The 21,125-nt window shown below is 54.0% G+C and overlaps 1 protein-coding gene across 1 annotated transcript; it reads right to left on the reverse strand.

Annotated features, from left to right (window-relative positions):
• LOC102517517 (L-gulonolactone oxidase) lies at window positions 1–20,900 on the reverse strand. Its single transcript, XM_032471116.1, is given in 14 exon segments — window positions 1–748; window positions 1,386–1,476; window positions 2,942–3,018; window positions 3,020–3,107; window positions 3,939–4,088; window positions 7,300–7,376; window positions 8,137–8,244; window positions 9,945–10,130; window positions 13,442–13,525; window positions 14,628–14,634; window positions 15,477–15,571; window positions 17,013–17,138; window positions 19,727–19,828; window positions 20,729–20,900. Coding segments are annotated over 14 exon segments (1,323 nt in total). The 5' UTR covers window positions 20,732–20,900; the 3' UTR covers window positions 1–619.
• Between the last annotated feature and the right edge of the window lie 225 nt (window positions 20,901–21,125).

Genomic DNA, 21,125 nt, shown 5'->3' on the forward strand with positions numbered 1-21,125 from the left:
TGAATCAATTCTTGACCTTTATTAAAAACAAAGCAAGGAGAGTCCCACGCCCCAAATATCCTCTGGAAGAGAATCGCTGCCGGTCGGGCTTCGGGACGTCAGACGTCCTCTGGGAGGGGGCAGTCCCTGGGCAGGGGACATTCATCTGAGCATCTGAAAGGCCCTCAAGAGTGAAAGAAAGCAGAGCACAGCACACACGACCTCGGTGCCCAAACACATGCTGGTGGGGCCCCTCCCTATGACCCCTGGAGCTCCAGACACTCCGCGGGCAGGTGAAATCTGTGGATGGCTGAGTCCTGACCGCCTGGCCAAAGGGAACATTTGCGGGTTTCTCTGTCTCTTGGGAAAACAGAATGTGATTGTAGGCTTGGGTGAAAAGGGTGTGGCTAAAGATGTAAAGGCAGACTTGGCCCTCTCCCTTTCTGTGGGGACAAAGGACGTGAGGGGGCTGCCCAGGCTCACTGCTGAGGGTCGGAGCAGCTGTGGGCGCCGTGGCTGAGGGTGGCCGGGGGAGAGGTCTGTTCCCTATGAGGCCAGTGGGACACTGAGCCTCCAGCCTCATTGGAGGTGGCCCTGGGGGAGCGGATGGGGTGAGCTCGACTTGTTTTCTGTTTCTGCTTCAGTAGAACACCTTCTCCAGATATGCGTTCAGGAACATCCCAGTGGGGTCCAGCTTTTCTCGGATGGCACAGAACTTCGGAAAGGCAGGGTACATTTTCTCGAAGTCCTTCCGGGTGCAGTTGTGGGCCTGGGGAAACAACCAGATACAACAGGCTTTGTTCCCCGGTGCTGGCATTTCAGTGGGGCTGCAAGCAGGCACTCGAGTCTGTGTGTCCCCATCTGGGACACTGCCACCCCCAGGCACACGCACACACGCACAGACATGCATGCATTCACCTGTAATGCAGAGACCCAAACAGGAGGAGGAGGAAGTTCTTGGAAAGTAAAGAAGGAAGTTGTTAAAATGCAGCATTAAGCCCCCTATTCCCTTTGCCACCAGACAGTGTGCCAGTGGAGAGGGTTCTGGTAATTCTGCTAATTGTAAGTCCCAAGTTTCGTCACCTCCCAGTGTCCTGTCTGTTAAATGGACCACTGCCTTATCCTGCTTGAGAGTCTCTGTGAGAATCAAATGAAATGAAAGATGAGGACTTTCTCTGAAAACGCCGAGGGAACGACAATCACTGGGCTGTTGGAACATGAATGCAGACGGGAGATGGTCTGGGCAGGGTGGTTGAAGCCCTCCTTCCCGCGCTGTGCTCAGCCCGTGTTTCCGACACTCGAGCCTCGGGCAGGCATGGAAACAGGGGAGAGCGGCGCCCTCTGGTGGAAGCCCCAGCAGCTGCCCAGTTGACACCCCGGGTGAGGCTCTGACCCGCAAATCCTACCTTGGCCCAGTGGGGTCTGCCCCCCACCTTCTTCATGATGGTCTCATAAGCCAGCCAGTAGTCCAGCCGCGGCACGTCCTTGCCGTAGGGCCTGGGGAGGGGGCAGAAGTGGGTGAGGCCTGTGTGCGCCCTGTGCCGCCCACCTGCCGTCATCAGGCACCGGCTCCATGCGGCGCCCCGCACTTGGCCTGTGACGCGGAGACCGGGACGTGCGTGGTGCTGCCCACGAGACACGGACCAGAGTGACCCAGCACCTTGGGGGCTTTTGCTCGGAAAGATTTGGAAAAAGTTTGCATCCTCTTGCATATTCTTTAACTGGCAACTGAGAGCTATCACGAATTTAAATAATTTCAAAGATTTGTGTGGAGATATATATATGTGTGTGTGTGTGTGTATATATATATACATATATATACTCATTTAGTATAAAGATTTGAATTTTAAATCTAAGTATTTTAAAATGCAAACTAAAAATTTTAATGTATAATTATTTTAAAGCTATATATGCACACATACTTATCTTTAAAAAATAAATATATAAATATTTATATCAGAATGACTTCATTCTATGGTTGAAACCATGACCATGTAACCTAGCTGATCTGTCCTTGCTGTGAAGTCAGACTTACTGAGAGAAAAAGCCCAAGTCAGAACTTTTAAAAATTCAAATGTTCTGATGCAGCCCCATGGTAACTTCCCCAGTTCTGAATTTTCATTCTCAGGCAGAGAGAAAATGAACAGACAGACAGACAGACAGACAGACAGAGGAGGACTGACCCTTGCCACAAGTTTGTCCCTATGTTTAAGAAGCTGCCTCCCATTCAGTGTGTGTTTTAGTACATTCTTGAAGTGTCCCTTGAGAGCCTCTAAGTTTGGTGTTTCTTACAAGCTGGAGAAAAGTCAGGCTAAGCAAGAAGTATCTTGTTCTTCTGCAAAGTCAGAGGAGGGCTATTATAAGTGAGGGGCAGGAAAGAAGGAAGACGCATCTTAAGCAGGAAGTTTTAGAAAAGATGAGGTTCTTAAACTACGTATGTCCGTAAGTTTTAGACTGGAGCCTGCTGCGTACGTAACTAGGGAAAAGAAAACGCTGTCATGAGTGGCAGGCAAGCTCCGGGCCTGGCGGGCTGGTCAGAATGGGCAGGTGCACCCACATAGACGCGTCACATCAAGCGTGCTTCAATCTCTTTTCTACTGGACTTAAACCCGTCCTCATAGTCCTTCTCAACACAGCATTCCAGGCTCTCGGAATCATTGACTAGGGTGGGCACTTCAGATAGCATAAGTTTGTCATCCCATAATGTCAGCTTCACAAATGGTGGCTATGCAAATTACCATTACTCATTAATTAATATTAATTAGTGTATTAACAGAATATGGACTAGAAATGGTAGTTATAGGAACTCCAAGGAGAGAGAGAGACTCTTTTCTGCTGCTGGGATCAGGGAGGTCTCCCTGGAGGAGGTGGTATTTGAACCGGCCTTGAAAGATGGGGAGGGGGGCCCTTTGGACTTGGAGGGGCTGGCTCGCCCCACTGGCCCTCCCTGTGAGCCAGTCACCTGTACATGATGATGTTCACGTAGCAGCTGTCTCTCTGGAAGCAGGGGCTCAGCAGGATGTTGTCCCCCCGCGCGAAAGCGCACCTCCACGGGGTAGTGGGCCACCACTTTGGGGTGCGCCTCCAGCATGGCCTTCAGCTCCAGCAGGGCCTCCTTGGTCTTCTCTCTGCACCCAGCCCGAGGGGATGGAACCAGACTTCAGGATGGGGCGTCCGGAAGCCATCCCCTGAGGCTCTGCATGGCCCCCCAGCAGAGGCAGCCTCGGGGCTCCCCTCATGCTGCTCTCCAAGCCCTCATCATGGAAGCAGAGATTTACTTCCTGGTCCGAGTTCAACCCCCAGGGCCCCCACCAAATCAGGGGCCTCCCTCGGGTGTTGGGCCACGGCTGTCCCACAGCCCGCCTCCTCTTCTTCAGAGAGAGTCAATTCACTCTGATTCCAAGATTTCTATTTTATCTAATAGTCCTGCCCAGAGAGTCTGGTGGCTGCAGCCCCTGGACACAGTACCAGAGGCATCCCTTAAGGCATGGTCACCATCTCCCCCTTTTTCCTGGAGAGGGACAAAGACGGGGGTGGCAGTTCAGAGAGAAAGCTGCAGTGAGCCGGGGGGCAGACCTAGCCTCAGTCTTTCCAGGTCCCTCCCACCTCGGAGTTCTGGCCCCTGGGCTGCCCTATGGGCTCTGCCGCCCAAGGGACCGAACACACAGGACTGTCTTTCAGGAAAACCAGAAGCGGCCAGGAAGCGCCACACTCCAAGCCCAAGCCTGCCGTTACCCGGCCTTGCGGCTGGAGAGGGGAGGGGATCCCATGGCCGGTCTCCCCGCAGAGGCACAGTGGTGCATGGGCAGTGCATGGGGATTCTGAGCCTCCAGTTTGCCCCCCACGACTACTGGGCAGGACGGGGTGTCTGGTTGGCCGGCTGCCTTCCAGGGCTGCGGGGAGCGCCAAGGGGCTGTCTCGGCCCTGACCCCGCTGCTGGCGGCCGGCCCGGCACCTACCTGGGGATGGCCCAGTCCTGGACATGCTGCTTGAAGCGGCACTCGTAGGTGAAGATCTGGTGGCTCAGGTTGCAGCTCTCCCTCTTCCCGGTGAACAGCAGCCAGAAGAAAAAGCGATTGATCCAGCCCACGAGGCCCGGCAGGAAGGTGCTGGAGGGCAGGGCAGAGGGGCCATCACCCAGCAGTGAGGGAGGGCGGCCGGGTGCTGGGCTGAGCCCTTTGCAAACCGGGGCCTCATTCCCTACGTGCTCGGCCGTGGACGCGCACCCACGGCTGGGGAGTCCCTCCCAGAATCGAGCAGCGCCCTGAACGGCTCTCCGCAGAGGTGCGGCGGCCCACTGATGGATTTTACCCCACATCCCATCCCACTCTCCCCCTTTAATGACCGGGCTGTTTTCAGTGTCTGGGTCATTTTCGTAATTGTGATTTTAAAAACTCCATGTAACATAAAAATTACCATCTTAACCATTTTTTTAAGTGTACAGTTTGGTAGTGTTAAACATATTCGACATCATTGTGCAGTGGATCTCCAGAATCTTGCAAAAATGAAACTCTGTCCCCGCTGAACAACAATTCCCCTCTTTGCCCTCCTTCCAGCCCCTGGCAACCACCATTCTACTTTCTGTCTCTATGAATTTGAGTCCTTGAGGAACCTTGCGTAAGTGGAATCACACAGTATTTGTCCTTTTATGTGTCTGGCTTATTTCACTTAGCACAGCGTTTTTAAAATTCGTCTACATTGTAGCTTGTGTCAGAATCTCCTTCCTTTTTTAAGGCTGACTAATATTCCATGGTATGAATAAATTCCGCTGTGCTTATCCATTCATCCTTGGGACACTTACGTGGCTTCTACCTTTTGGCTGTTGTAAATAAGGCTGCTGTGAACATGAGTGTGCAAATATCTCTTTGAAACCGTGCTTTCAATTCTTTCTTTTATAGACTCAGGAGTGGAATTGCTGGGTCATACGGAAATTCTATTCTTAACTTTTTGAGAAACCGCCATACTGTTCTCCACAGTGGCTGCAGAATTTTACCTTTCCACCCACAGTGCACAGTAATCCAGTTTTTCTACATCCTGACCAGCACCTGTTGTTTGCAGTTTTGTACCCCCACATGCCACACTATAAATGTCCTTGTACTTATATTGGGGGGACAAGGGCAGGTAGAGTTTTAATTTCAGCAGGTGGCTTCCAGGTACATTTATATAAGGAGTGTGGTCATTCACCCTCCTTCCACACCTGGCCATCCTGGGAAAGCTCATTGTAGGTGGCCAGTGGGGAGCAGTGTCCTAGCATGGGATCTCGCCTCATGGATTCTTGTCTTTGGAAATGAGCTACCCAAGGAATTGCAAAGGGAGGGCTGTGTGCTTGGGCCTGGCCCTGGGCTCTGTTCCTGAGGGATCCTGGGATCTCCGTCCTGCTCAGTCATGGCCACCTCCATCACCTCTGCAGTTGACTGCTGGTGAACACCTCCAGGGCTATGTCCAAGCTTTTCATTTAGCATCTCTTACACCAATACCATGAGCCTCCTCTACGTGCCAGGCATTGTTTGGGGCTCTGAAGATTGAGAGTAACAGGACAGGCAGGGTCCCTGCCCTCACAGGGGTATAGTGAGTTTTACCACAAAGCAGCCATCAAGTCACCAGTCACCCAACCCATGGTTTAGTTTTCATTCCTGTACTTTTGGGCACACTGCTGGGCAAGTGGCCCAGAGCTGTAGGGATGAGGCTGGGATGAGGGATGCAGTTTCCGGGAGCCCCTGAGCTGGAGCCCCGTGGGCTGGGCTCAGCGCCCGCGGGGCTCCCTCGGAGCATCTGCCCGGCTGGGCTGCGGCAGCTGCGATTTAGGGTCCAATGTATTTGGATGCTCACTGGGCTCAGACTCCACAGACATACACACACAGAGCTGCCTGGACTGCTATTATGGCAGCTGGAGAGAAGCCTGCCTGGGCATTTCCCATCCTCACCCCCGACCCATAATCTGATGGAGTGATGGCCTTTAATAAGACATCAAAGTCCCAAAGATAAAAGACTAGACGGACACATCTGACTATAAAATTAAATACGTCTCCACACCATAAAACACCATAGAAATGAAAGGCGAGACACCAACAGGGAGAAGACGGTGCAACACACACAACAAGCAAAGGACTAGTGCTCAAAATACCTATAAAAACCCCCTACAAAACACTAAGAAAAAAGCCAGTTTTAAAGGGAAAAAAACCCCAATTTTTAAAAGGGGCAAAATACATAAACAGGCATTTCACAGAAGAGAAATCTGACAGATCAGTAAACTGAAAAGCTGTATGACCTTGTTAATAATCAGGGAAACGAGAATTGAAAACTATAATGAGACACCACTGATCACACAACATTGAAAAGCCTGACAGTTCCGATTTCGTCCAGCTTATGGAGCTTACTGGTGGTTGGCAGTGAACTTGGTGTGACTACTGAGGAGAACAGTTTGATCTGATTAAACTAAAGAAGCTCCTACTTGGTGACCCAGGAATCCCACTCATGAATATATACTCAGGACACCAGGAGCAATGCTCCAGAATGCTCGCAGCAACGTTGTTTGTAACGGAAAAAAAAAAAAAATTCCTGAAAACAACTCAGATTTCCATGGACGAGAGCGTGGATGTAGCCATCGTGGTAACCACACACAGTGGAAAACGATTCATCACAGCTCTCGATATCAACATGGATAAATATCACTGTCAGAGCTGAATTATCAAATCTATTAATTCAGAATTCAGAAAACTATAGTATAAATAAAACCAAGAGAATGATAAGCATAAAAGTTGGGATGGTGCTTACCTCTCAGGGCAGGTGCTGTGAGCGGGCATCTACAAAGAGGACTGCAGTGGAACTTGTTACATTTCTTACAAGGCTGGTAACTACATGGTGTTTATTACATTATTCTTTATATACTTTAAATACAAGCTGCCTATATTATTTTGTATATAAGAAATAGTTCAAAAATTGTATACGATGCCATCCCATGGCTTGGCTGGAAACAAAGTCACCATCGAGATCCCATGAAACCTTCCCCATCACTCAGAGTCACACGTTCGGTGGCAGGGATGGAGCCTGAGCAGGAGCCCAGACTTGAGGCCGGGGAGGGGGAACGGGAAACATGGAGATCTGTATCACCTGTGAGCCAAGGAGTGGGGCCTGGGCATTCGTATTGTTTTTAAAAAAAGCTTCCCAGGCGACTCAACCGTGCAGGCAGCGGGGAAAACCACCGCTCTGGACCCAGGAGACAGACCCAGCGTGCACATGTAATAGTCAGCCGTGGTTCTGATGGGCACGTCCTCCGCAGGGTGTGGCCGACGCTGGGGAAAGACACAGATGCATTCCTACCTGATCCAGAGCAGGAACTCCAGTAAATAGAATCCAATAGCATAATCCCAGAACCAGCTGGCTGCAGAGGAGGGAGGCTGGGAAGCAGAATCTAGAATCAGTTTAGGGCCAGAGCTGAGTGTCCCCTCAGAGGGAGATGTGTCCCGGGAGTGGCTGTGTGTGTCAGTGGGGAGGGGCGAGCCACCCGCCAGGACGATCGAAGCCTCACTTCTTGGTGGCACAGCTGATTCCCGTGCCCTCTCCCCTTTTGTTTTATGCTTATGTGTGTACTTTTGCATGTATGTATTTTGCAAAGATAAAGATATGCATATGTCCCTCCTCTTTAGAATTCATGAGCCGGGTGTCCGGCAGTCACCGCCATTACCCCCGGACACACAGTAGGTGTCATGGCCTTTGCCTGACTTGTCTGATCAACATCCATCCTAAGTGATGGCTTGGTTTTCTTCCGCTGAGAAGCAGCCTGTTCGCTAAGGATATAGGTCAGGGGAGAAAAAATTATGGGTTTCTCCACCTGCACAGTTGGGGGTGGAAAAGGTGGGGGTGCTGGAGGGAGGGTGGGATGTATCAGATGGCCTCTGAGGTCCAGCCCAGCTGCTAGGACTCCATCCTCTGCTGTCCTGCCCACTCCTCTGTCCTCTGCTTCCTCCCCCACATCCAGGCTGTTGCTGGGCCCTCCCTCCTTCCTCCTCCCACCCTCTGGCCTTTGTGCTTCTCTCCTGATGCTCAGCGATGCTCGGCTTGCTTTTCTTCTCACCTCTCACTGACCAGCTGCATGATAACTGGTGTCACCGCCCTGGGAGCAGGGAGTGTGGGGACGGGGAAGGGCCCCGCGGCTACCTTGTTGGTGTGGTCCTGGTAGATGACGCTGACATTCTCGCTGTGCGGGAACCAGAGGAAGCGGAAGTACTCGGATTTCTTCAGGTGGCTGTCCAGGTTGTCCAGGACCTGCCCTCGGCAGGAGGAAGGAGGAGACACCGTGTTGGTCCCAGGATGATAATGGGGGTGAGGGGGTGGTCCTGGAGGTCAGGGCCCTGTGGTGCCTCCGTTTCTCCCCATCAAAAGAAAAATAAAATGCCTAAAATTGTCCAAACACTGCCAAATAGCATGGAATGTGTCTTATAATAGGCTGGACATTAAAACAGTCCGCTTACAGGTTGACTTCCTTGAGTAACTTAGTAGAAAAAAATAATTTCTTCTTTGTCCTGACTTGAACAATTATTAGCTACATAAGTTTGGGCAAGTGCCTCAGTTTACTCCTCTGTAAAATGGGATTAATAACAGTACCTATGTCAAGACTGTTATGAAGATTAAATGCACTGAATGCCTAGAAAGTGCTCAATATGGTGTCATGAGCGTGGGAAGCCCTGTACAGGTGTAAGCGGCTGATACCGCTATTACCCTTACATTGTCATTGTTGTCCCTGCAATGCCTGACACGTCAGAGGTCTTTAATAAAATGAACAAGAGAATCCTGCTCTCATGTGCCTGTCATTGCCCACGTGGAGATAACATCACAGAAGCAAATCACGTCTCCCTGAACGCCCATCCAGCTGATCCCGGACAAGTTCTGAGCCAAAGCACAGGCAGATTAGCGGTTTGACAGGCAGCTGGTGGGCAGAGGAGGAGCGCTGGTCTCAGAGTTAAGCTCTGGAATCAAGTCCTGGTTCTGCAACTTAGGGGCTGCATGACCGGGGAGGAGCCGTGTCCCCTGAGCCTTGGGTTTCCCATCACTATCACGTGGGCACTAGTGCAGATAAAGTGAGATCATCTGCGTGGAAGCTCCTAAGTAGAGGGCCTGCCTCGTGGCATGGGCCCCATGGACAGTTCTGGTTCTGAATCTGAGCAGTGCGAGTGCATGTCTAGGGCACCAGGCCTACTCCTCCCGGAGTTCCCAGCTGTGACCCTGAGGCTCAGCAAGGTTAAGTGACTGGCTCAAGTTCACAGCTTGGAAGTGGTTCTGCCAGCATTCAAGGCCAGATAATTTGATCCCAAATCCCACCATAACCATGTGGGGTCAGCAGTGTTCGCATCAATGCCAATCCCATCTTGTATTGAGTGTTGTAAGGTGGCTATGGAGGAACTCAAATGCCAAGGAGCTTGGAACCATAGATTTGAGTCTTACAGCTTAGAGATTACAAGGGATAGATCCGGGCTTGCCAGGCATTTCAGCCAGCCAGCCATTCATCCATCCATCTCACTCATTCATCCATCACTCATCCTTGCACCCATTCATCCACCCATCCAGTCACCCGTCATCCATCCATGCATGTATTCACCCATCCATGCATCATCCATCCATGCATCCATTCATCCATCCATTCTTGTATCTACCCACCCATCCATCCATCCATGCATCCATCCATCTGTCTGTCCATCCATTCATTCAGCTAACCAACTTGGGTTTTCATTCATTCAAAAAACATTCTATCAGTCAGCAGCTATCCTTTCTGCTCCCCATCATCCAGTCCCTCTGAGCTCCACTGACCTACTTACAAAGGGATACTAGGACCAGGAAGGGCTGGTGAGGTCAGCGCACTCCCCCATTCAGGGGGCCTGCAGACCGCGGGGCTCTCAGTGGAGACTGACCCTTGTTCATGTCCTCCATTTATTTTCAGAGGCTGAGCGGTGGCAAACAGGAGACAGTACCTCTCTCAAGGTTGAGGGGAAGGAGGTCTCCTGCAAGTGGAACTGGGGCACACACTGCAGGGTGACGGTGAGGATGACCCCAAGGCAGCCCAGGTGCACCCGCACAGCCTGGAAAACGTCTGCATTGCTGGCCTCAGAGCACTGGAGAACCGTCCCGTCGGCCGTCAGCAGGGTCAGTGCCACCACCTGGCAGTGGAGAGAGCCAGACTCAGAACCCCGGCAGGCACTATCTGTAGCCTTTGGGGGAAGCCTCACTCCCGTTTGTCCTTGGAAGTGAGGCCAGGTGTCTCCTGTTCCCAGAAGACCACCGTCTGGTCACAGGGGACTTCCCCACCTGGGTCTACAGTCACATCCTGAGGGAGCCTCAGTCTTGAGGAGGGAGAAAGGGGCTCTGGGGAAAGGGGGGGTGTCTGGGCACCATCAGCCCTCAGCAGGGAGGGGTCCATCCACCGCCTGCGGTTCCACGGGGCCCCAGTGGCTCATCTTCCTGCCGCTGCTTTGTTCCTTATGTGGATTTCACTGTCTGGATGCAGCGATCATGTCCTCTGCCCAGAAGAGGTCTGAGATCAGACACGCTCCAAAGAGCCCCAAGGACCTGGGTGGAGGCGCTGTGTGAAGGCAGAGGGAGGATGTGTGCATCTGGGGGAGAGCTGGTCCCACTGTCCCAAAGTACAGGTGGAGGGGTCCAGGGTCCCCTGGGAGCTCTCTCCCCCTGTTTCCCTCCGCTGCACCATCTCAGCCAAGCTGAGTCCATCTTCTCCTTCGGGACCCACCCGCCTCATGTACTGGATTCTCCTGCTTGGCCACCCAGCAACCAGAAATCTCTAGTCTCTGCAAAGGATGCCTGCTTGGGGACAGGTGAGGAACTTCAGTACCCTGGCCCTTGTTCCCCATTGCCAGAAGCATCCTCTTTCATTGCCTGTTCGAGTACCTCTCCACACCCTGCTACCTGCTGATTTGGATGGAAATTGTTTTGACATGTGTAGTCGGTGGCTGGCTGCTCAGGGTGAGAGAACAGATAAAGCTGAACTAATTCCGATTAACAGGGATGAAGACCAGAGAGGAAAAACTGGCAGAAATGGGGCATGGTGGCCCTCCGTGGGAGTGAGGGCGTCAGAATGATTTTTATAAAAACCAGACTTGGTCTGGGATCCGGAGCAGAGCATGCAAGCTGGCCAGTGAAACACTCCAACAACAAAGCGGGGCCCTGATTCATGAGCTGTGTGACCTTGGGTATGTGACTTAACCCCTCTGTTTCCTCATCTGTGAAATGATGAGAATATCAGAGAGCGTATGGAAGCCCCCGGCTAGGCACCTGGTGTACAGTAGATATTACACATGTCACGGGGGCAAGGGTGGCTCAGTGGTAGAGCGCATGCTCAGCATGCACAAGGTCCTGGGTTCAATCCCCAGCACCTCCTGTAAAAATAAATAAACCGAATTACCTACCCCCCAACCCTACCAAAATAAAATAATTAAATAATACAAAAAGAAAAAAAGAAGAAAAAGATGTCGGTCTCCCCTCATGCTCCCTGCCATGGGCATAACATGCAAAATTAAACAGAGCAGATCTCCCACTGCTTGCAGGGGCTGGCCCAGCTCAGATGGGCTTCCTAAGAGAAGTGGCCAGTAAATCTCATACACATTTTGATTTGTGACCACTCTTTTGACCATTCTTTCCCATACCCTGATCATCATTTTGGAGAATCTGAGGCAACCAGCTTGACCTCACCCCTCTCAATAGAAGCCTAGGACTGTGGCCAGATCTTGTGGGTGGCTGGGTTTATGGCCTTTCACCCCCAGTTAGCACTGGGCTCTCTTGGGCAGTGAGTCCCGCTTTGAGAGGGTAATGCCAGGACCAAGGGGGCTCCAGGTACCTGGGAATCAGGTCGCACAGAACCTACCACGCTTCGCTGCAACAGCTCTTACCTACGGGAGGGGCGGGGTGTCCTCAATCTCCCCCTCCCCTGAATCACTGCATCCCCTCAGGGTGCCCCTCCCCTGCCTGGTGACTCTCGGAGGATTTTGTGGTTGAGAGAGGGAGGGGGAAAGGACAGGAGCCACCCACGTGAGTGCCTGAGGCTGTGAGGAAGCAGAGTGTGGATTTAAGGAACAGTAACTGAAGTAGATTTCTGGTGTGCGTGTGAGAAAACAAAGTGAATCCTTAGAAACTGCAACTGGCTGTTTTCTTTTGATCCCAGCGCTGCTCTGAGCTGGAGCACGGGGGACCCAGGTCTCAGAAGCCACATTCAGACAGCGCTGGCTGGGGTGTCTGTCTTCCTCAGAACTGAATGCTGGGGAGCCCTGTTCCAGGGACACGTAAGTCATCAGTGTGGTCAGCCCCCTGGCAATGCGGAAACTTCTTGGACAGCACAGAGTGCACAGAGTGTGGGCTCTGGCAAGGGCCTGTCTTAGACACAAAACCCAACACAGACATTTACTGAGCACTAACTGTGTGCACTTGTCCAAGCACCCCGCATGCATTGCTGTTGTGATCATCTCCATCCTCCAGGGAAGCGCACGGAGGCAGCCCGAGGTAAAGAGACCTGCCCCCTCCCCGTCACAGAGACAATGGGGGGGAGCGCTGGGATGCAAAATCAAGCCCGAGACTCAGCTGGGAGGCCACATGGTTCCCAGTGTAGACGAACTTTTGCAGGGGAAACACGTGGCAAGCTACAGCGCGCTGACCCAGCATGGGGGTCTCTCCCCGCTGAGGGGGAGTGGCTGGCCTCATTGGGCACACCCCAGCAGCCTGCTCCTGGCGCCACAGCCTGGCCCATTAGAAGCCCCTCCCACCACTGAGTCAAAGGAGTTGGCCCTGTAGAGGGTGGCTCCTGACGCAGGCGTCATGAACTGTCCCCGGGCCCCCACGCATTTAACACATACTGTCTCGTTGACCCCTCCTGAGTCAAGGGGTCTTCTCCCCAGGTGACAGCTGGATACAGGGATGTCCAGATGAGGTAAACAAACCACCCACCTGCGCACACCCAGTGCACGCCGGGACAAGTTTGGGGCCCAGGTCTGAGTCCAAAATCTGTGCCCCAAACTGGAGTCAAGTGAAGTTTTAAGAAATACTTCTTGGTGAAGGTCAGGTGCAGATCCCAGGTCCACATGTGCTGGGATCCTTCCTAGCCCCTTCCTGACTTGCTAACGTTGGAAGTCCCCTCGCCCAATGGAGATGGAACCCTTTGCTCTACTTGTCCTTTTCTACAGGGTGGCCAGGAGGCTCCTGAGAGGTGGGGGTGCATCAACTGTGTACAAGGACCCCTTCGTCACTTGTGTCTGTTGGGGGTGGATGAGGTTTCGAGAAGACCATGTTCCTGGAGGGCACCTGCCAAGTCAGAGGGGAGACCTGGGCTGTGTTTGAGGCCCCCAAAGAGCTGTACCAACACTGCCCAAAGAGTGCCTGGTTGTCCCGGAGCCACAGTGAGGAGGGGCTCCGTCTGACCGCCCCCGTCCCCGCACTCAGTGGTGTGCCAGGAAGCAGGTGGACTCACCTGGGTGGCCAGGATGCCGTGCTTGATCCCCGTGTTGTGCGTTCCGGACCCGATGACGCCGCCAGCAGTCACGTCTGACACAGGCTCCCAGGCTGGGCATGGCAGGAGGGGGTTAGGGAGGGACATGGGGACCAGTTAGGCTTCCTGGGACAACGCCACCCCTGCACCCAGGTTGTGGTGCGAGGCCCCTCAGAAAAGAAGAATTGATTCATCTCCTGCCTGGTATCTCATCCCAGTTTACCAGAGCCCGGAAAACGAAGGTGAACTGACTTACTCTGTGGGGCACCTTTGATTCATCCATGCCTCTGAGTGCCCCTATTTTATACCCCCATTTTCTGGTTGAGAACTCTGAGGTTCAGATGGACCAAGGAACTTGACTCACAGCTGGAAAGAGGCAGGATCAGGATTTGCAACCAGGCCACCTGCTGCAGGGGCTGGGGACCTTACCACGCCACTGTCCTGCCTCTTAGGAACGGCGCCTGTGTCCTGCCCTCTCTGGCTCACCACAGCAGGGCACTCCAGAGCTTTCCAGCTGCATGACCCCGGGAAGCCTCTTTGCCCCAGACCTTGCTTCTGTTCCTTCCTTTCAGGGCTGATGATTTGATGAGTGTGGGCTTCAAGCCCCCAGCATGCAGTCCAACACATCACAGCTCTGTGCTTCCCCCCCAGCCACAGCCACTCCTGAGGTCCCCACAGCATCCTTGGAGCTGCAGACCCAGGTGGCCCCGGAGATACACTGGACAGGACACCTTAACTCCCTTTGAGATGAGCCTGTGCAGGCAGCTACTTGAGGAGGACTGGGTCCACAGGGAGGACACAGGCACTTCATGAACAGGGCACAGAGCTGCCCCAGGGCCCAGAAACTAGGCCTGTAATGAACAGAAACGCCTCCTCCTGTAGTTGTTGGTCGTGGACGGTGTCGCACTGCCTGCTCCTCGGCCCCGGCATGCCCCACACACCTTCCCTCTCCTAGATTTTGGCTCATGCTGCTCCGTCTGCCTGAATCTCTTCTCTCCTCTCCTTTTTCTGGTTCACACTTAGTCAGATTTTAGGGCTCAACCCCGGGCCCCCTCCTGCAGGGAGCCTGCCCTGATTGCCATCCCCTCGCACACTCCCTTGCCTGCCAAGGCTGAACCTGGGCCCCCTTAGAGCCCTACGGTGCCCTGAATACTTGTCTGACGTTGACCCCACTGCTCTGCACCATGCTCGTCACTTCGTGGGTCCCTCTGCCCCCTTGCTGTGAGCTCCTTGTGAGTGGGTCTGGGTTTCATTCATTCTGGCCTTTTCTGGGCCTGAACAAAGCCTCCACATGGTAGACACTCCATAAATGTTTGAGTTGCCATGACCCTTGGGAAGGCAGAAGCAGAATGGTTTATAGGTTGAAAATGTATAGTGATGCCTCAGGACCTGCAGTAAGAAAGCGGGGTGAGTGGACCACCCACAGGCTTCTACTGTTGGAATTTCCAGCTGTGAAGAGATTGCTACCCCAATATCCAAAATACTTCTGTCACTTGTTTCTGATGATTGAAAACCCCACAGTTAGACATTCACTCCTTTGGCTATTTTTGACTCCTATTTCAATGGAAAACCCTTGATAGTAAATTTGAGCATTCACCGATAGCATGTTTAGGTGGAGAGACAACTGAAGCCACATATAGCTATGCCAGGAAGCCCTGTGTCTCAAACACCACGCTCTTCAGTTCCTCTGAGTGCTACTTTGCATATCCTTCTGTTTGGATCAATAGAGTTTTGTTGCAAGTTTTAAATAATCCATGGTTTTCCCAGCCTTGTACAAGACTGTTTATTAATGCTAGACTGCTTCCTTCCTCTTCTCATACAATAGCTCCTGAATCCCTGGGGAATGGGGAGATAGGCACCATCTAGGGGAGGGACAGGGGTCCAGAGAAAGGAGGTGCACCCTAGGAAGTGTTCCTATCTGGCTCCTGCCAGATCCTTGAGTGTCCAGCTGAGGCCAGGGCAGGGAGCGGTGGCCATCACTGGCCCACCCAGGAATGGGGGGTAGGGTGGCTCTTACTTGGACAAGGCCAGGCCATGCTTGTCCAGCTGTGGGTGAAGATCAGCCAGGAGGATGCCGGCCTCCACAGTTACCTGCTTCTTCTCCGTGTCCACCTGCAAGAGACCAGCACAAGCTGGGATGAGCTAGGCCCTCGCCTAACCCTCTTCCTGCAGCCATGATCCCTGAGGAAAACAAGAAAGTCTCTCCCAGTCTGTGGCCAGCCTGGGCCTCCTCTCACTGCAGGGGCTGTGGGCAGAGCCCTAGGGGCTTGGGAACACTCTGTGAAACCCTTCTTTTCACAGGGGAAGGAAATAAGGAGCAAGGGAGTGAAGGAATTTGCCCAAGGTCACTGCAGGGCTGGCACTAACGCTCCCCACCTAGACTAGGGGGGTGCAGTTACTTCCAACTAAGGAGACGCTACTCCTATAGGGTCTTGACCCTGCAAACGGAGTTCACGTTCTCCACTTACTCTCCCCCTGGGGGGACTTGGGCAAAGACTGGGAACTGGAAGAGTAGGGGGGAGAGGTCCCATCTATTAGGTTCCTGCCCTGTGGGAGAAGGATGTTCTGTCCTGAGATGCCCACCACCACCCTGGGAGGGAGGAGCTGTCTCTCTCCATTTCACAGCTAGGAGACAGAACTCCGGGACTTTAAGTCACTGGCCCAAGGTCACACAAACATCAGCGGTGACGGAACTGAGATGAGAATCCACATCTGTGTGACTCCAACGCACAGGCTCATTCCACTGAACCCGAGCACAGAGCCTGACCAAATCAATTGCTGGAGCCCATTCTCACTAATTAGCGATCAGAGTTAATTACCACCATGACTGATGTCTTGACCAGAACATTTTCTATGAGGCGGAGACTGTCCGCCTGAGCAAATAAGGAATTAAATCGGAGGAAGAAACCCAGAGCTTCTGCTAGGTGGAGGGGAGGGTACCTGGCAAAAATTGCAGCTCAGGGGAGCTGGCCCCATCAGGTGAGAACAGGAGCCCCTAACCTGCAGCACACCTGTCCGGCACTCTCACGCCCTGGCAGGCACCCAGGTGTGGCTGAATTGCATAGACAGTATCCCGGCCCAGGGCTGGGGTCAGACTTCTGGGTCTGCAGCCAGCTCGGCTGCTGATCAGCTGTGCGACCTTAGGCAAATCACTTCCCCCTCTGATTTTCAGTGCCCCCATGTGTAAAATAAGTTAGATGCAAACCCTTCGGGATTTGTCATTGTGAGTCCACCTTTGGAGGCCTGTCTTGCCGTTCTTGCTCTAGAGAAGTGGGGAGGAGGCTCTGGCCTGAGGGTGGGTGGACATCCTCCCCGTGGCCACAAGGGGGCGCACAACCAAACAGAAGGCCTGAGCAAGCCCAGGGAGGGTCCTGGGGGCTGGAGGCAGATCATCAGCTGGCCAGGAATTAAGGTGTCACTTTGGGACTCAGGGGCAGAGAGGGGATCAAGCCTGTGGAGAAAGGCTAAGAAATTCCCACCGGAGTCTGAGATGGAGGCCGAGCCTGCGTGGCTTGGGGCCCAGCAGAGGCGGGGAGCCTGGGGCTCTGAGTACCTTGAGGACCCGGTTCATCTTGCCCATGTGGATCATGAAGCCGTCCGTGCAGGCGATGTCCGAGGGCGAGTGGCCGCCGCCCACCACCTTCACTCGCTTGTTCTGCTGCCTCGCCAGGGCCAGCACCTGCCGGGCAAGACCAGGGTCAGCCCCAGGCAGGCCTTTCTCTGTGAGGCAGCCGGGCTGCCCAGGCTCTGCACAACCCCCACCCCCACCCGGCCTCCAAGCCCCTCCCTGGCTGGAGGGTGCCTGCTGTGTAGACCACCCCAGGTAAGAGCCAGAGAGAAGGGCCGGGAAGCCAGGAGGGTGGAGAACACAGGAAACACCCTAAAGGGGGCCTCCCGCCCTGAGCACGCTCCCCGATGCAGCTGGAGACCCGGATTGTGTCCTCCAGGGCAAAACCTTTCAGGGGCACCCAGGGCCTTCAGAATAAGGTCCAGGGTCCTCATGTCGGCCCCCGCCAGCCTCAGCTGCCTCCCAGGCTGGAATGAAGCCTCCCGGGGGCAGGGATGGTGGCTTAATTTGGGTTAGTACCCCTACGTCCACCCCAGGCCCTGCACGAGTTAGCGCCCCCCCTGCCCCTGACAGTGACTGTGAATGAATAAATAAATGAATGTCCGATGGCACTTAAAAGAATCCCTTTCCTTTCGCCCTCACGTCCCTTCCCAAACACCCTCTGGACATGGAACATGGGTCTTAGGATTTATACCACACGGGGTTCCAAGGCCAAGTAAGGCCAAGTAAGACCGGGCAATGCTCCGTAGGGCTTGTCTCCCCTGCCCCATCCCCCATGCGTGAGGCAGGCTTACAGCTACGGCTTCTACCGCGGAGACAGCTGTTCAATACCATCTTCCTCGCCCGCCCTTGACCACACAACTATTTTCATTTTCCCCTGACCCGACCAGCCCCCCAGGGAAACATGGGCCTGCAGTGGCCGCTTCCTGTTCCTAATTCACAACCGTGACGGCCAGCAGGAATTAGGAACGGCCCTGGCACACAGGATGTCAGCCCGCCTCCATCTGCTTTCCCCAGCTCCGAAGGAAGCCTGCGTTCAAGGCCTCCCAGCCCTCCTCTTCCTCGCTCCCCTCAACGCCTCCTCCCCAGCGGTCTGACGACTCTCCAGGTGTCCTCCTCACCTCCTTTCGCTGGCACCACCCTTCCCCAGCTCCCTGTTCGCGCTCCTACTCATCCTCCTGGGCCCGACGACTCAATGACTTCTTTCTTTCATTCTCCAGAACGACAAGTTAGGGGCTTTGAATCTTGGTTTGAATCCCACCTTTGACACTTAGTGATATGGGAAAATGACAAAGCCTCTCTGAGCCTCTGCTCATCTGTAAAGTGGGGCTAAAAATCACTACCCCACAGGGGCGGTGGGGACGGATGAGGCCATAGATAGGAAGCAGGTGGTGCTGATCACTTAGAGGTGACGGTGTCACTCACTCTGCTCTCCTCCGAGTGCCTCCCAACACACACACCGCGCACGTACTGGCACACACGCACCCACACACTCAGAGTGAATTTCTCCCTCCTCTGTGCTCTGCTACTCTGTGAAACCACATCTGTTTCCCTGGATTTAGTCGTATGCAGCCTGTCTTAGGGGCGAGCTTTTTAAGGGCGGAGGTTGGGTTTGTCCATTCATTCATTCATTCATTCACTCACTCACTCATTCATTCATTCAACAAATGTTAATTAGTGCTTTCTGTGTGCCAGGCACAGGGCTGGGTGCTGAGGATACAATGGAAAACAGGACAAGCATAGTCTTATGTCCTTGGACGTAAAGAGAGAGACAAAAGCATGAAAATGTTCATGTCAACAAAATAACTGCAGGTTTTAAATATGCAATGAAAGACATAAGTGAGGGGCTGAGATGCAGAAGATGGGGACCTTCTCGGATAAGGTGGTCCAGGAAGACTCCAGGAGGTGATTTACCCTGAGACCTAAAGGTTGAAATGGAATTGGTCCCGTGAAAAGCGAAGGGATAGGCATCCTGGGCAGTGGGAACAGCAAGTGCCAAGGCGCAGAGGTAGGAAAAGGCTTGGTTTCTCCTGTGATCAAAAGGAAGAGCCACATGGCTGGGAGGCAGTGAGCCAGGCAGAGAGGGACCTTAGGGAGGCCGGAGAGACAGGCTCAGAGGATGCACGGCCTTAGAGTCAGGGAGGTGAGGCCATCACAGGCCACAGCAGGTGAGGAAGAGATGGTGGCCTGGGCTCAGATAGTGACAATGGTACTGGAGAGAAGGAGGTGGGTTCTGGAAACTTCTGAGGCAGGACTTGCTGAAGGCAGAGAAGGGTAATGAAGGGACAGGGACCTGGCTTCTAGTTTGAGCCACTGCATGGTTGGTGCAGAGACAGGGAAGACAGCAATAGAACAGGCTGAAGGCAAGCGAATGAACAAACATCGAAAACGTACTTTGGAGCATACAAGTCTGTGATGTCTTTGAGACACAGCGAAAAATGTCAGATGTGAACCTGCAGCTCAGAGAGGAGATCTGAGCCAGAAATGAGAATCTGGTAGTTGTTGGTGGCACCGCACATGGTCACGTGGCAATGGCGTCCAGCTGGAGCCGACCTCATGGGGCTGTCACCCGGCCAGCTGTTCTGGGGCTGGCCCACCTCCCAGCCTCCTCTCTGGGGCAAGCCTGGTCCACAGGGCCTGGATAGATCTGGAGGTCCTGTGGCTGGCCCATCGGGCGCTGTGCTGAGCGGGACACTCACCTCTCTGAGCTCCTCCACGGACGTGGGCTGATAGTACATCTCTGGGCAACAGCCATAGGTCCTCGCCCAGTTTTGGAATTTGACTCCTTTGTACCCATGGACCTGTGATAGGACAAAGCTGAGTCACCACCGGATGCAGCCTCTGGCTGCCTCGACCCCATCCCGCTGTCCCACTGTTGTAGAGATGGGAGGCCAGGGCCATGGTCCTGAGCTAGGCTCCTGCTCTGCCCTCATCACCTCTCAGGGCCCCTAGGATGGGTAAACACGCATTGGGAACTCGTGGCCACGTATGGGGATTCCTGCTACAATCTCCCTCCGCCTTGAGGTCAGGGGGCAGATCACACAGAAAACTCCACTAGTGTTGGGAAGAGGGTGCAGCCACAGGATACAGGACTGGGGCTCCTGCCCCCCGTCTGAGGGATCCAGCGGAAGGTGTTCCTGGCTGAGTAGGACGAGTGGGGAATGGGCTGCATGGGCTGGTGGGCCAAGAAGGAGCAGAACTGGCCTTCAGCTCTCCCAGCAGGCTTCTCCTGCAGGGAAGGGGCACGGCTGGGAGACTCCGTGGCAGCCTTTCCTGGCACCAAGGCCACAGCGCGGAGCCCTGGGAAAACACTCCTGTTTGTGGGGCACTGCTGTGTCCCGGGCACTGTTCTGGGGTCCTCCACATTCATACCCTATTTAGGCCTTATAACAATACCGTGAAATCAGTAATACTGCTCTCATTTTCAGGAGTAGAAATGGAAGCCCCGAGAGGTGAAGTAACTTCCCCAAGCTCACACAGCAACCAAGCAAAGATGCAAGAGTCTAACCCAGGTCTCCCTCCCCCATGCCTTCCCCAACACCCCCAGTGCCTCCCCCAGAGCCACGAGCCCAATTCAAGAGCTTTCCCGCGGCCTCCCCGTGGCCCCAGACCTGCCCTAATTTTGCCCTCCCAGTCCAGGTTCACTGGCCCAGCTTGGATGCAGACCCGCATGGCTGACCAGCCGTGCCATGTGGCCCTACCATGGCTCCAGTGGTGGGTCAGTGGCCTTGGCTGACTCCGGCTTCCTCCGGGAACAGGGCACAGGGCAGCGGGACTGGAGCTGACCACACGGTGACGGTGACTGCAGAAGCTCAGGGCTGAGTCCGCAGCAGCCACACGGAGGGGCTTTGGGCCTCAGCAGAGGTGAGTAAACAGTGTGACGACAGGCTCCACCCAGACAAACAGCAGCTCAGGCCTGCCCCCTGCCCCCAGCCCCTCTTAGGCAGAAAGGTGGACAGGCAGTGTTTGCAGGGTGGCTGCTGTCTTCCTGAAAACTATTGAGTTCTGACCCCAAGTCAAGGCATCCTGGAGCCAAGGGACCCCTGATCTCGACACTGGGTCCTTCACTGTAGGTCAGGGGAGTCAGAGCTGGGGGCT

Source organism: Camelus ferus, chromosome 31 (genome assembly GCF_009834535.1).
Source record: "Camelus ferus isolate YT-003-E chromosome 31, BCGSAC_Cfer_1.0, whole genome shotgun sequence".
NCBI classification, from domain to species: domain Eukaryota; kingdom Metazoa; phylum Chordata; class Mammalia; order Artiodactyla; family Camelidae; genus Camelus; species Camelus ferus.